The 15,149-nt window shown below is 44.0% G+C and overlaps 1 protein-coding gene across 1 annotated transcript in view; it reads left to right on the top strand.

The window, feature by feature from the left end:
• The window catches only part of LOC135398502 (afadin-like), a 224,298-nt gene that overhangs the window by 145,995 nt on the left and 63,154 nt on the right, over positions 1–15,149 (top strand). Inside the window, exon 24 of the mRNA XM_064629904.1 lies at positions 4,453–4,649. Within this exon, the coding sequence (XP_064485974.1) occupies positions 4,453–4,649 (197 nt within the window). The remainder of the gene's footprint in view (positions 1–4,452; positions 4,650–15,149) is intronic.

The raw sequence follows: 15,149 nt of genomic DNA, 5'->3' as shown, positions 1-15,149 counted from the left end.
CCTTAATTGCCAAGTACGTCTATACATTCCAAATCCACGGCGGTGCTTTAAATGCCAGCGCTTTGGGCATGGTTCCCAAACTTGTCGTGGCGAAGCCATCTGCCCAAAGTGTGCGGGAAAAGACCATGTACCTGAATCTTGTACTAATGCAGTTAAATGCTTAAACTGTGCAGGCGATCACCCAGTTTTTTCAAGATCATGCACTCGATGGCAGCAGGAGAAAGAAATTCTAAAGATTAAAACAATACAAAACATATTGTATAAAGCGGCAAAATCACAGCTTGATTTCCAAAGAGTTGGATCCTTTGCGGAGGTGGTGCGGAGGGGAATGGCCCCACCCCCGACGTGCGTTGAGACTCGGACACATTCTAAGCCGGAGTCTCAACCCAACATTCCCCAAAAGACTAGGCGGAGTACGCAGAGACTACAGCCAGTCTCCGTAGCCTTACAAAAGGAGTCCAGTGAAGAAACCTCTTCGGAGGCTGTCGCCACCCCATCTTCTGGGGGGAAGTCAATCGTGTCAGTAGAGGGAAGTCAACAACCCATGGAACTTTCGGATGCGGATGACCGTGCATCGCTGAAGTCAGTGTCGAGTACATCTAGCTTCAATGGCCGAACAGAGGCTTCAAAAGGGAAACGTTCAAAAGGCAGAGGGAGAGGCAAGACAACTTAAATAAGTTGTTGAAGTTTTAAATATAGCCTAACAAAATTACTTTGCCTTTAGAAAGGCACACTTCTAATAATGAGTATTTCCATTACACAGTGGAATTGCTGAGGCTTACAGAGCAACTTGGATGATGTACAGTCAACCCTCGATTTATGAACGTTCGATTTATGAATTCCCTCGTTTTATGAACACTAGCACGAGGAACCAAACTTCTTACATGCATTTTCCCCTCGTTTTATGAACCTCGATATTCGAATAATAAATGGAATTTCTGGGAACCAACTAGGAGTTGCCCAGCGTTTTTGCCGTCAATTTATGAACGGGTCGTTCCGAGGCCAACAAAAACCTTCAAAGGGATTATTCATGGTCTTATGAACGACGCCTGAACAGACAAAACGTTTTCCAGGTATTGCACCCTCTGTTCTTAACTCCTCGAAATCCGAACAACAAACAGGTTTTTGCAGAAGTGTTCCCGACCTCAATTCATGAATAAGGTGTCCGCTGTCACCCGGAGATTAATAAACATAGGTTAAAAACCCCAGAGGAAATCCGAGACCAGTTGAGTGCGAATGTGCTGACATCTTCTCTTTCCAAGATTGACACAGCGGAAGTCATGGTCCAAAGCAAAATTAAACTATTTAGTATTGCATAATAAACAGAATGTGAATGCGCTAACATCTGTGCTTTGTGAGATTGATAAAACAGAAGGCATTGTCGAAAGCAAAATTACACAATATATTGCATTATAAACACAACACCAACTCAGAAATACTGCCATTTGCTCGATAGTACTCACTTAACGGAATTTTTTATTTATGAATCCCTCGATTTATGAACCATTTTTCGGGGAACCGAGGGTGTTCATAAACCGAGGGTTGACTGTATATGCCATAACTGAAAGGTACAATTCAGTAGCTATATGCCTACAAGAAACTGTTCTTCCCGGAAATAACATAAACCCATTCAAATACTTTAATCTTTTCTCTAAAGCGAGGACTAACACAGCGTGCCCCTCTGGAGGCGTGACAATACTTACAAAGAAAAATTTACCAGCAAAAGAAATTCCTCTTGTCACAGGTTTTGAGGCAGTTGCAGTGCAGATCTGCATCGATCAAGTTTTTACTCTATGCTCCTTGTACATCCCTCCAGATTTTGACTTTGATCCCCTGGAACTAGAGCGACTTCTGTTGCAAGTCCCACAACCATTTGTGGTTCTCGGTGATCTTAACACACATATCCCCTTGTGGGGTAGCAACAGATATGACGTACGTGGTAAACATATTGAAAATGTAATACATGCCCATTCTTTGTGCGTGCTGAACATGGGAGCACCTAGTTATTATAATGCTTTACATCATACCTTCTCGTGTTTAGATGTATCGTTCTGCACAGCATCGATATTTCAACTCTTTGAATGGTCAGTGAATGACCATCCTTATGGAAGCGATCATTTCTTGACAAACTTGAAATATGTACAACATTGTAATTCTCTTTTAACGCGGCCACAGAGGTGGAAACTGTCCCGCGCAGATTGGGAAGCTTTCCAAAAAATATGCTTATTGGGACCATTATCCTCTGGTATGACTGTCGACGAGGCGAATCAAAGCATTGTGGAGGCAATAATACGCACTGCTGGAAAAGCTATTCCAAAAACAACCTCCCTACCTAAACGTCCTAAACCCTGATGGACTGATGAATGAAAAAAGTCATTTAAGGAACAGAGGAAAGCTTGGGGAAAATTTTGTAAGTTCCCAACACAGGAAAATCTTAGACTTCAAGAGGAAGCGTGCTGCAGCGCGGCACACTCAACGAAAAGCCAAAAGAAAATCTTGGTACGAATTTCTTACATCTCTTAATGGCAACACCCCATCTAAAGTTATATGGGATAGGCTAAACAAAATCCGAGGTAGTTATCGAGGTTTTACGATGCCTATGATTCATGTGAATGGAGTACCTTGCAAGAACCTAGACGAACAAGCAGATGCCCTGGGTGAATATTTTCAAGAGATATCTAGTTCGTCACACTACAGTCCACGTTTTTTTAAATACAAGAGCAGAGAAGAAAATAAACGTATCGTCACTAGCACATTTGATACTGAATTCTACAACACAGATTTCACGTTTGACGAATTTGAACAGGCTTTGTGCATTGCTAAGACAACAGCCCCTGGGATGGACTCCATACACATTGATATGATCAAGCACCTCTCAGTTGAGTCACAGGCTACACTTTTAAAATTTTTCAACCAGATATGGAGGGAAGGGAAGTTACCTCCTGGATGGAGAGAAGCAGTTATCGTACCCATACTCAAACCTGGAAAGGAACCATCATTACCTAGCAGTTACAGACCGATTGCACTGACCAGTTTGGTAGCAAAAATTATGGAACGTATGGTTAACAACCGCTTAGTGTACGTATTAGGGGATAAGGGCGTTTTTAATAAATACCAATGCGGCTTCCGCGGGGGTCGGTCGACAGTAGACCACCTAGTACGTCTGGAGACACAAATTCGGGAAGCGTTCATACGAAACCAGTATTGCATCTCAGTATTCTTCGACTTGGAGAGAGCATATGATGCTGTCTGGAGATATGGAATCCTACGAGATCTTAGGTGATACGGAATCTGTGGGTAATCAGGTTCCTCGAAAGCTTTCTTGAAGATCGTACGTTCCTAATACGCTTGGGAACCACATACTCTCGACGCTTTATTCAAGAGAACGGAGTCCCGCAGGGATGTGTTTTAAGTGTCGCGCTCTTTATAATGAAAATTAATTCTATATCTAAGGCTATACCTCAAAACATCTCATTTTCACTTTATGTGGATGACGTCCAACTATCGTACAGCTTGGTTAACCTCCGCGGGGCGGAGAGACAATTGCAGAGTGCTATAAACAAACTTTGCGACTGGGCGGACGAAAATGGCTTTCGTTTCTCGTCTGAGAAGTCTACGTGTAGGGTGTTTTCACGCAAAAGGGGAATTCTCCTAAATCCGACCCTTAAGCTAAACAAGCGTGAACTCCCAATACGAACAGAGCATAGGTTTCTTGGTGTTACCTTCATACAAAGACACAATGGTGGAAATTTACAAATCCGCTGTACGTCCAATACTTGACTATGGAGCTGCAATTTGTGGGTCAGCTAGATGGTCAGCATTGAAAATTCTTGACCCCATACAAAACCAAGCTCTTCGCCTAGCGACGGGAGCATACCGTACCACTCCAGTGGGGAGTCTTTATGCAGAGTCAGGCGTTTGCAGTCTTAGAAGACGAAGGCAATTCCTTTCTTTCATGTACGCTGTGAAAATAAGGAGTCAACCAGAAAGCCCTGCACATTGATGCATTCCTGAAACCCGATATAAAAGACTCTTCGAAAATAAACCAAGAGTAATTCCCCCATTAAGTATGAGATTGGAAAGATGCCCAACAGGTGAACTTCCTGGACTTCGGTAGGAAACTTACGAATTAAGCTAGATCGAATTAGCGAGGTTCTACAATATTAGAAGTATTAAACATGCCAAACAGAAAAGTATGTTCAAGTAGGAGGCTGTTATTGGAAGCCTCAAAAGGTACTGAAGTTTACCAGAATTCCGAGGTGTGCAAAACTTATCCATGTACGAGCCCCTGTGGTGTCACTCAACATGAAAACCCCACTTATTATTATATTGAGAATATTCAGTGCTGTTTCTTGTGAACTGTTCTACACTACCTAATTGAATCTGCTTTGTCTTCTCGGCCCTAGTGGGAGATGCCAATCCTGTGTTAAGAGTTTGTTTGTTTTTTCACAGCAGCCCCCTAAGCCGGGTCCACGTCAAGATGCAGTGACAGCTCAGCAGCATATGCTTATTAAGCAGGTGGCACATGTTCAAGAAGAGAGGCACTACCAGAACATAAGCATGTACCAACAGCAGCACCGCACAGCATCACCACCACAACACCAGGCTCCTCCACCTCCACAGCATCCAGCTTACACCACGCCAATCAGGTAGTAGTTGTTTGAAAGCTGCCTTCCCAATTTGAGTTTCAAAACCTACAGCTAGCCTCGTAAGCTTGTCTTATACCCCTGCCACACGGGTGTTTCAATGGTAATCGAAAGCGATGATCATTTAATTTAATAATAATCGGACACTGGTACACGGCCACTTTGGGTTACCATTAAACTGGATGGTGATCAACCCAATGAAGACTCTAGATACATCATTGAAGCTGTCAATGATCATGGAAAAGTGCCAGTGGCAGTCTTGTACCCAGCGAGCGAGCAAGCGGTAAACAAAAATTTGCAGGAAAGTAAAAAATTTTTAACTAAGCAAACCTGGGCACATGGTGAAAGAAAATATATTTATTTGCTAAAGAGCTCACTTATCTTCGTCTGCCGCTTTCTGAAAATGGCATCGCACGTCACCGTTTGTTCAAGATGGGCTATGAAGTCCATCACATCGCCGCGTGTGCTGTTGGCTTAACAAACTTCCGAAAACAATGCTGCGTGTGCAGATTCATTGCCGCGGCCGTTGTCACTCTGTTTATGTGCACGAACCGTGTTCAGAACGATGTTCCCGTGAGAGTTGCTGCACAGGTCTGTTCTGTGTCTTCTATCCTGGCGTACTCTTCGAAAGACTCGAAGCTTTCCTCGGAGCTTGCATCACTGGCAGGAGCTTGCAGCACGTTGCAGATCTCGCGGCTGCGACGATTGCCACTTTTTTCTTTCATCGTCAGCGTCTTGTACTTCACCCGCGGGCTGTCTCCGCAGCCCACAGGCAAGAAGTGAACTTTGAAGTGGATGTCAAAAAAGCACGAAACGAAAGCAAGTCAAAACATGTTCACATAATCTGTAATGACAGCACAGAGGCACTGGCACTGGCTGGCAAGGAAGCACGAGGAGGTTGCGCCGCCGGACTGGCGGCTGGGAAAGGGAAGTCGGCAGGGGAGCAAGCACGTGGTTTCTATGGCAGGTCGTCATTGCGTGGGTTGGAAGCCGATGGAAGGTGATGAAATTCGATAGGAAACTTACGAATTAAACAGGATACGGGCCAGTTTTCTTTAAATTATGCGGTCAGATTGCAACGCACGAAGACGGGACGGCATCAATACTCCGAATTAACCGGAATTGCGAATGAAGTGAGATCGAATTAGCGAGGTTCTACTGTAATTAGAATCATCAATGGAATGTCTTTAAACGGAGAGACCTGGAAAATTTGTTTAGCATGATTTCCATTTACTGAGTTGTGTGTGAGATGTTAAATAGTAACTGCTGTAAGCAGTCTTTATGCACATTACTGCACCAAAGACAAGGAATACACACACAATTTTCAACTTTGTTCCAGTCCTCATTGAGATGTTCCACCTTTGCACGAACAATTGGCCCATTCATTGGGATAGCCTGACTTTGGGCACACTTTATCCGCAGTAGCAAGCATTTTTCAAGCTCTTCATAGTCTCCGAGTCAGTCTTTTTCTTTGCGGTCCAAATCATGACGCACTAAAGGCATCATGCAGCTTGTCCTTTTCGCTAAGAGTTCTTGTTAGCGTACTTTTCGGCATCCCTTACTTCATTGCAAGTGCCGTTTATGCACAAAATTTTGCTCAAAATTGTTTATAATTTTGATCTTGCTTTGAAGATCAAGAGCATGATGTGCACAGTTCTGCGATGCCGTTGGAAATGGCATTTGCTACGGTTAACATACTAATCCTAATCATGGCCATACTGGAAGCGGAGAGCTCAAGCTGCGATGCGTGTAGCGATAATGCTTTGAAATGTTCATCAGTTCCGTGTTCTGTTTCATTTACAGTTTTTGTTTCATTTACATTTCAGTGGTGTAAAAATTTTCATTCCGTTTAACGGGAAAATTTTTGCGCTGCAAAAATACAAATCCAAACAACCTTGCGGCTGTTGTTTCGTTAAAACAGTAATTTCGTTTTCCATTTAGTGAGATTCCACTGCATTTACTTTTTTGCTCTTCACCACTGCGCCCGCAACGTTGCGCATGCGCAAAACACCCCGTGAGCCTGAAACTCTGAAATTCATCTGCTTCCGTGACACCAACGAAAAGAAGTGAAATGCAAGTAAATAAACACATTGCATGAAATTAAAGTTCCAAAATCATCGTTTGCACTCTGTTTTGCTTCACAGTGCATATGTTTTATCCTACAAGAGTTTTACGCGCAGAAGTTGCTTTCCACATGTGGGGCCATCTGATGTGTGACGTGTCAATTCTCCATGCGCATCGAATCGCCCATGTAGCAAGCAGTCAAGCATCAATGAACATCGGAATGTCAGATGGTCATCGCTTTGGTCATGACCATTGAAACACTCGGTTGGCAGAGGTATTAGTCTTCATGGCGATAACATTACTGCAGTTTTTATTGCTCACGAGGGAATTGAACTGGACGGGCGTTTTTGTAGCGGAAGGAACCAGAGACCATGTACCTGGAGGCCCTCATCACCATGTACCAGCTCGCCTGCGCCCTTGCTCTTCTGCCGTTGATGTTTTTGTAAATTTGATCATGCGTTGACTGGGTCCTGCCGCACTTGACCCGCAACCCACATTTCATTAAGACGTGGAACTTGCATCATCCCGCTACCCACAGATTTTTTTTTCAAGATTCTACCAACCCATGATATAGGAATACAGTAGAACCTCTATGTAGTGAACCTGGATATAGTGAATATATAGTTATAGTGAAGTAAGCCTGTAGTACCAATCTGTTGAAACCCCAGCCATGAACTACTGATGTAGTGAAGATACTTATATGGGGAAGTTTTTTCTACTACTTAGTTTAGTCTACTCTAAATGGGGTAGTCAAAAGAACAATGCAATACTATGCAACTTCGTGGAGTTATGACTTATGAGTAGAGCCATACATTTTTTGGGGAATTTACTTTTTGGGAAATGTATTTTCTGCAGTTTGGGGTGAATAAATTGGGGTGTTATGCTTCAGTAGGTATATTCATGCAAATTTGGTTGAAAAACGGTACGTATAAATGCTCATGCTCAGCAACCGGGTTTTCTTCAGTGGAAAAAACATGATACGGGAAACTTCAGGTAGATGCCAAAAAATCAAACACTGTGTATTCACGAGAGTGTCAGCTAGGAGTTAATGCTGAGCAGTAACTCCTGAAGTAATAACTGAAGTAAGGTGGTAAACAAGGGAATTCTGGGGATCGTTTTACGCTTCTGCTCGAGGTTTTTGTTGACGTACATTATGAACATTGGCGTTGTGTCATCCCTATGGTTTAAGGTTCTCACCATGGTTCCCACTGGTTCTTGAAACACTTGTATACTCTGGAATTTGAAAATGCTGTTTTCAAGGTCAGGAAAACCATGGAATTTTCCACAGTTCTTGAAAACCCTTGATTTTGCATCTTTTTCTTATTCTCGGGGAGTGGCAGTGCAAATGCCACTTATCCAGAGTCAAAACTATAACCAGTTGAAAATCCCAGGAGTGAGCACCCATTGCAATAGCAGTCAGTAGCGGAAACCAGAAATGTGAGAAATGTACGGCGCCCTTCGCTGTGTTCCCATCAGCCTTTCTTTCTACCCTATCATTCAGGAGTACTCAGTGAACAGAGTTGGTGCAGTGCAGTCCCCATGCTGTCATGTGATACCTGTACCCTATAAATACTTTCATGAAATATTGAAGTCTTGGCGACAAACCATGTTTTACATCCTGGGCAAAATGGTGGCCGAGCCTTAGAAGGTCCTTGAAAGACCCTTGAATTGTTGTCCCAAAATTGTGTGGGAGCCATGCTCACTCTTGGTTGCCATTGAAAGCATGACTGAGCTCCCCGCCCCCCCGCCCCATGTGCAATATGTTGAACCACGTTCCCTCAATACTCTTTCTGGTCAGGAAACCTAGGGCACCCCTAAGACGCGTGACGGCGCATCGGTCGTTCAGGGGGAGACTTTCCTGTACTCCTGTGCCTGCGCGTCTTCATCTTTAATTTCAAGCGAAACGCTGACTCAAGAAATTTTCTGCATTTCTCCTTACTTAACTATTTCCAGTTCTTATTTATTTGTCACCAGATAACACCACGTTGTTCTCGTAAATGCAGCTTATGGGCAATCCCAGAATTTCGTTCCGAGCTATGAAAAAAGTGTCCGCTCCCGAATAAAACTTCATCCCATCATTTCAAAATTGTTTGTTCATTGGAACGTCTGGAACTGATCTGACTGATGTGCCAAGGCTATCTACAACACGATGATAGTTTCGCCGCTGAATTTAACATCTGAATCTTGTCAGCCAAGTCGGACCTCTGTATAGCGAACGTCCATGTAACGAAATTCTCTCTGTAACGAAAAAATTCTGTTGCACGTAATTGTCTCCATAGGCACCTATGTATTTTTGCGCTCTCTATAATGAAGCTTTTTAATTTGAAGTATTCCATTTAACGAAGTCGGAAGGCAAGGAAAAGCCGCCATTACCTAGCCTCAGAGACCCCGTATGACTCACGGCCGCCACAGCTCCCTACATGCTAGTGCAGGGTAGAGAGAGAGTGGAATGGGTCACGTGAAGGCGAAGTCGTAAGCTAATTGGCAGAGCGGGAGCTGCCCCCGCCCGCTGTGCAGCATGTTCGTTGTCGACTACCACGTGCCACGCTGTCATCGTACACTTACGCTGCGTCACGTTCTCCCTGTGGCACCTTTGCCACGAGTGTAGCCCGAAAATGAAAGCCGCTGTCGCTGGACGAAAAACTTTCAATCCTCGATCCTGTGTCCAAGGGAGAGAAGAAGAAAGACGTCGCTTTGCGGAACTGCATCCCACCGAGTATGCTATCAGCGATATTGAATCCGAAGGACAACCTGCTCAAAACTGCAAGTTCTGGAGCCTGCAGTGGCAAACGGGTGAAGCTCAAGGCTGCAACCTTTGAAGATATGGACAAGGCGGTATTCAAATGGTTCACGGACATAAGAGCAAGAAATATCTCTGAGTGGTGCGGTCATCCAGCAAAAAGTAAGGACTTCGCGTGCTTGCTGGGGTGTGACGACTTTAAAGCAAGCACCGAGTGGCTGTAAGAGTTCAAAACAAGGCATATTATCGTCGGGAAGACTGTAAGCTGAGAGTCATCAGCAGCGGATACACAAGGGGCATCGGCGTGGACTCGGGATTCCTTGCCGGATATCCTGGCAACCTATGATCCGTGCGACATCTATAATGCCAATGAAACCGGACTGTTTTTCCAAATGTTGCCAAAGAAGACTTTAGCGCATAAAGGTGACCGGTGCCACAGCGGGAAATAGAGCAAGCTGAGTCTGACTGCTCTGTTATGCACAAACATGGACGGGAGTGACAAACGCACCCCGTTAGTCATAGAGAAGAGTGAAAGGCCACGTTTGTTCAAGAAAGCGGCAAGGATACCCGTAAAGTACACCGCTAATGCGAAGGCATGGATGACACGGACAATCTTTGCAGAGTGGCTCCATGACTTCAACGCAGACATGAAAAAAAGTGGCCGGAACGTCTGCTTGTTCTTCGACAATTGCTCTGCACACCATGTGGGCGACTTGCGACTGAGCAATGTGGATCTACGTTTTTTTCGGGCCAACTGCACATCTCTAATCCAATCTTTGGACCAGGGCATCATAAACAGCATGAAGTGCACGTACAGACATCGCCACATCGACAGGCTGCTGCTTAATCTGAAGCTTAACCTTCCGACGAAAGTGGAAGTTTCCCATGCAGTGGAAAGGGGTGTAGGAAAAAACGGTCCCGGAAATAACGGTCCCGGAAGAAAGGGTCCCGGAAAGAAGGGTCCCACTGGCAAACGGCGGAAAAAAAGGTCCCGCAGGCATGGAATGGTTTTGCCATCGCTTGTGCACAAAAGCACATCTTTGGTGTGACAGATGATGCTCCTCAGACAGAGATAGTTATTATGTTTTGTGAATACAGTGTTTTATTTGCTCTTTTTTTTCTTGCTCTTTCTTTTTTTTTTTTGCTTGCTTTGAATTGCATAGTTGTAGGACCTGACTACCCCACTTGACTAAAATTCCTACCCCAAAGTTGGCAATAACTCAATCGGTAGCTGGCTTCGGGTAGTAGCTTCGCTTGGCGCTTACACTTGACGTCATTCTCTTTTCCGGCTTTGGCCGGAGTTCTTAGACCTAGGTCAGTGAACTTTTTGTCTGTGTAACCTACTCTAGCCTAAGCATGGTACTGGTGAAAAGCTTTCTGTCCTTCGGTTAGCGCTTACACTTGACGTTATGCTCTTTTCCGGCTTTGGCCGGAGTTCTTTTTCTCTGTGTAATCTACTCTATCCTAGGCATGGTCAGGAGGAGGCCTCGAATAAAAGTATGCGGGTTATACCAGTGGGGTGGGGGGCATATGTTTACTGAAAAAAAAATACTAATAATGATAACTACAAGGAAAGGTCAGCCAGGTGCAAAGCCGGTTTGCTACTTCTTAAACACAGAAAAGAACACGGGAGTGACAATAAAAAAACTTGTTTCAGCACTAGTTCATAGACTGTTCATGCACGGTATGCACGAATGTACTAAGAGTATTCAGAAGAATGTGCGGGAGAAAGAAAATAACGGCTGGGTCCGGTACCATTTTTTCCTGTGTGACATGTAATTGAATAAATCCAAGCGTATTTGTGCACTAATGTCATCTGTCCCGCACCGATCGAGTTACTGCCAACTTTGGGGTAGCAATTTTAATTTAATCAAGCAGGGTAGTCATGTGCTACTACTACGCAATTCACTACGCAATTTATAATTTGTAATGTATTGAATGTCTAAATAAAGCACTTATCTACCTAAAAATTCAAAGCAAAAACAGAAAGAGGAAAATAAAACACCGTGTTCACAAAATATAATACATATATTACTGTCACACCAAAGATGTGTGTTTAAGCGATGGCAAAGCTGTATCGCCTGCCTGCGGGACCATTTTTTCCGCCTTGTGCCAGCGGGACCCTTCTTTCCGGGACCCTTTTTTCCGGGACCGTTTTTTCCGGATCCCAGTCGAAATGGTGGCAGCGGCATGGCAGTCAACGGCGTCCACGACGATTGTGAACTGCTTTCGGAAGGCAGGGATTGCTGCTTTTAATGACGTGCCAGCAGTCGAAGACATTTGTCTCTGCTTGGGAGTCCCTGCAGGAACGTGAAGGCGCTGTGCCTGCCGGCGTCGGTCTCTCGGACTTCCTTGCCGTGGACGATTGTTTTGTGGCCACTGAGGAGATGAACGATGACGAAATCATCGACTCTTTGCGTGATGCGCCAGAAAGTGACAGCGATCCGGATGAAGAACCCCAACCAACAGCTGCTGAGGTACTCACAGCTATCGACACCCTGCGACGATATGCCAGTTCACTGGACAACCAAGAGAAGGTTGTGGAAGCCATCTCTGTTTACGAACGCTGTGTGCTGCCGACGCTGCAGAGGACGGCCAAAGCAAAACTTACGGACTTCTTTATATCATCGTGAACAACATTGGAGGTACGACGACTAAATTTATGTGCAATAAACTCTGACATTTTGTAAACATGCAACCCCTGCGTACTTCTGGTGCACTTTTACGACAGTAGCCCAAAATATGCGGGCGCCATTTTGATATGTTCGATGTAACGAATTGCTCTACGTAACGAAGGAATGCGCGATCATTTACGATTTCATTGTAGAGAGGTTCGACTGTAGTTGGAAAGTGCTATTAGGCCACACTTGAGTAAGTGAGAATTCTATCCTGTCAATTTACTAACCCGTCTTGAAACATGTTATAATCTCATTACTCATTACAACTGGCTGGCCAGTCAATCCAAACTGAAAAAACAGAAATAATTCAAGTGTTCCTAAGAAAGATTATCATGGGAGCCATGGCCAATCTTAAGTAAATACATCTCTTTCCCAAACTGTGTGGCTATCTACAATACGTTACTAGTACATTAGATCAGTTATTGTAAACCTTGTGTGGGGCATTGCACTACATAAAAAAAAGTTTATTTGTTCACCAAAACCGATTGGGCCATGCGACTTATAGCAGGTGTATCCCCTGGTTTTCATACTGCCAGAGACGACTTTCAGATAATTAAAATACATTATTTCTATAAGTAGTTCTGAAGTCTTATCTGTCTACACTGAAATAGAATCACCTCGTAATTTTATCTCTGCTCAAGTTACAACAAACTGTGTGCTCTGAGGAAAACAAGAAAATCATGCGTTTGGGAAGTTCCACACTCACGCAATAACCACGGAAACTGTCATTACTTTACAATATACCACTAGTTTGTGTGATTGTGTAAAAAAATGCAGTAATATGTTTCTCGACCTTCATTGAGAGCCATGAGTGAGAGCAAAATTAAAATTTTCCTTGTCAGAAAAAGACATCAACTAAAGTTGCAGTCTACGCGGAAAATGTGCAAATATGCGTTCACTGAAATGAAATGTGCCGACTACTGGCCATGAACCGATTGGAGAATTAATTATTTCTTCTCTAAGCACGAAACTACCTTTAAAAAGTAGCTGATCATATCTTCCCTGAAAACACGGAGCGCTATGTAAACGTCGTCTGCTCCACGAGGGTGTCTCCCCCCAAACGACGCGATCGCCCCACACGGGAGCAGTTGTCCCTAGGCGACCTTGTCTGTTGTATTTGTTGTTTCCTGACCAGAAAGGGTATTGAAGGACCATGGTAGAACTCAACCTGACCTAACCTCACTACACTTCGTCTAACCCAAAAACCCGACTCTATGGCTGATGCGTAGGGGTGCCCCAAATGATACCCGTTGAGATCTAGTGCTTTCACTGTGCATTCTTGGCAACGGGTGAGTGGGAACAGGTGAAAAGTGTGCCAGGAATAGGGCGACGTGTCCGTAGGCAATGATAGGTAAACAACGGGCGCATGCAGATGACATGGTTGCTGCTGCCGAAACTCCCCGTGAGAAACTGGTCTCTGGAGGAATTTGTGGAATCAAGTGTCACTTATTTATTATGGTTTACGATGCACCTTGTGTAATTGTATTGAGCAGAGCTTTGCGAATAGCAAAATTTGCATCGCGAGTAGAATACAGTGAACCCTCGTTTTATGAACCCTCGATTTAGGAATTCCCTCGGTTTATGAACAGCATCACAAGGAACCAAACTTTTTCCATGTATTTCTCCCTCCGTTTATGAAACCTTCGATATCCGAACTGTGAACGGATTTTCAGGGAACGAACTGCAGAAACACATGTGTTCTGGCCTCGATTTATGAACGAGGATGGCGGAGCCATCCAGAGGTTGACTCACAGGGAAGTACTGGGATCGCATCAATAAAGATGAACAAAAAATGAAGGTCAAGCACCCGTCCTGCGTCCCACAGCCACAAGAATTACCAGAGATGACTCACCTGTTTTGTGAGTGGAAAAATTTTACTTCCCGGGTGACCTGTGACGGCTGAGCGGTCGTCACTTTCAATCATATCTGGAAGATGGAAACACCTCGTGGCTCGAAGAGAAAGCGATCAGCTCTCACAGCCAGTGACAAATGGGATATTTGTCTTTGCAAACAGCCTCAACCCTCGGCTAACATGAATGCTGTTCTCCACTGGATTCACCGTGACCGTGGAAATAAACGTAATCTAAGTACTGCATTTCCTGTCATGTTTCAGCCCATTTCTCTTCCGTGCCCCTTGCGCCTCGATTTATGAATCCCTCGATTATTGAAAGATTTTTCGAGAAACGAAGGGTGTTTAAAATCGAGGGTTGACTGTCTTTCACTTTCACTGCGAATCGAATCAGAATAATTTCTTCAGATGCCGAATTGAATTCGAATAAGCAGAAAAGGCCCAATTGGAATAATTTCGAATACCTCATTGTGAAACATTTTGTGGTGGTGTGCTCATTAGATGACTTTCTGCACGTGAGCCTTTTCACCCAGCAGAACATATCGTGAGAAAAGGGTCCCTCTGTGCTATATATGGTAGACTGCATTAGAGGGATGAACTGCATTGAGAGCCAGTCAACATGTTCCATGTAGCCTGCTTTGTGTACATCTCCTCATTTCTATGTTTACAATGTGGATGTCCTGTACCTTTTTTAGAAACTGCACATATTTTTATCTGTTACTGAACATAACTCTTGAAGTTGGGAGTACATTTACTGGAACCTGCAATGCACTGAGTAGTGTTGACTATGAGCTCACAGAATTTGTAGACTTTAGTGACAGAATACCTGGGCAGCTGGAAGGATGGACTCTGTCCAAAAGTTTGTACCATAATAAATGTACAATCGTCTTCAGTGTTTTTTTGTCTCTTTGACAGAATATTGTAAAAAATATAAAATGGGCTTCACCTAATGCTCCAGTGCAATGAGGTGAAACCGATTTGTAGAATGGAGCTGCACACCTAAAGTACAATAGCGGTAACGTGGAGTGGGCTTCACCTAACTCTTTATTGTAATGAGGCGAAGCCGACTTGCCAAATGACGACAGGACGGCAATACCTCGCTTCAGTACTATTAGAAAAATATTTGAAAATTTCAAATACTGCAAAATACGTTTCGAATAGCATGAGATATT

Source organism: Ornithodoros turicata, chromosome 6 (genome assembly GCF_037126465.1).
Source record: "Ornithodoros turicata isolate Travis chromosome 6, ASM3712646v1, whole genome shotgun sequence".
NCBI lineage: Eukaryota > Metazoa > Arthropoda > Arachnida > Ixodida > Argasidae > Ornithodoros > Ornithodoros turicata.
Note: the sequence above shows the minus strand (reverse complement) of the source record. Positions and strands in the feature narration are given on the sequence as shown.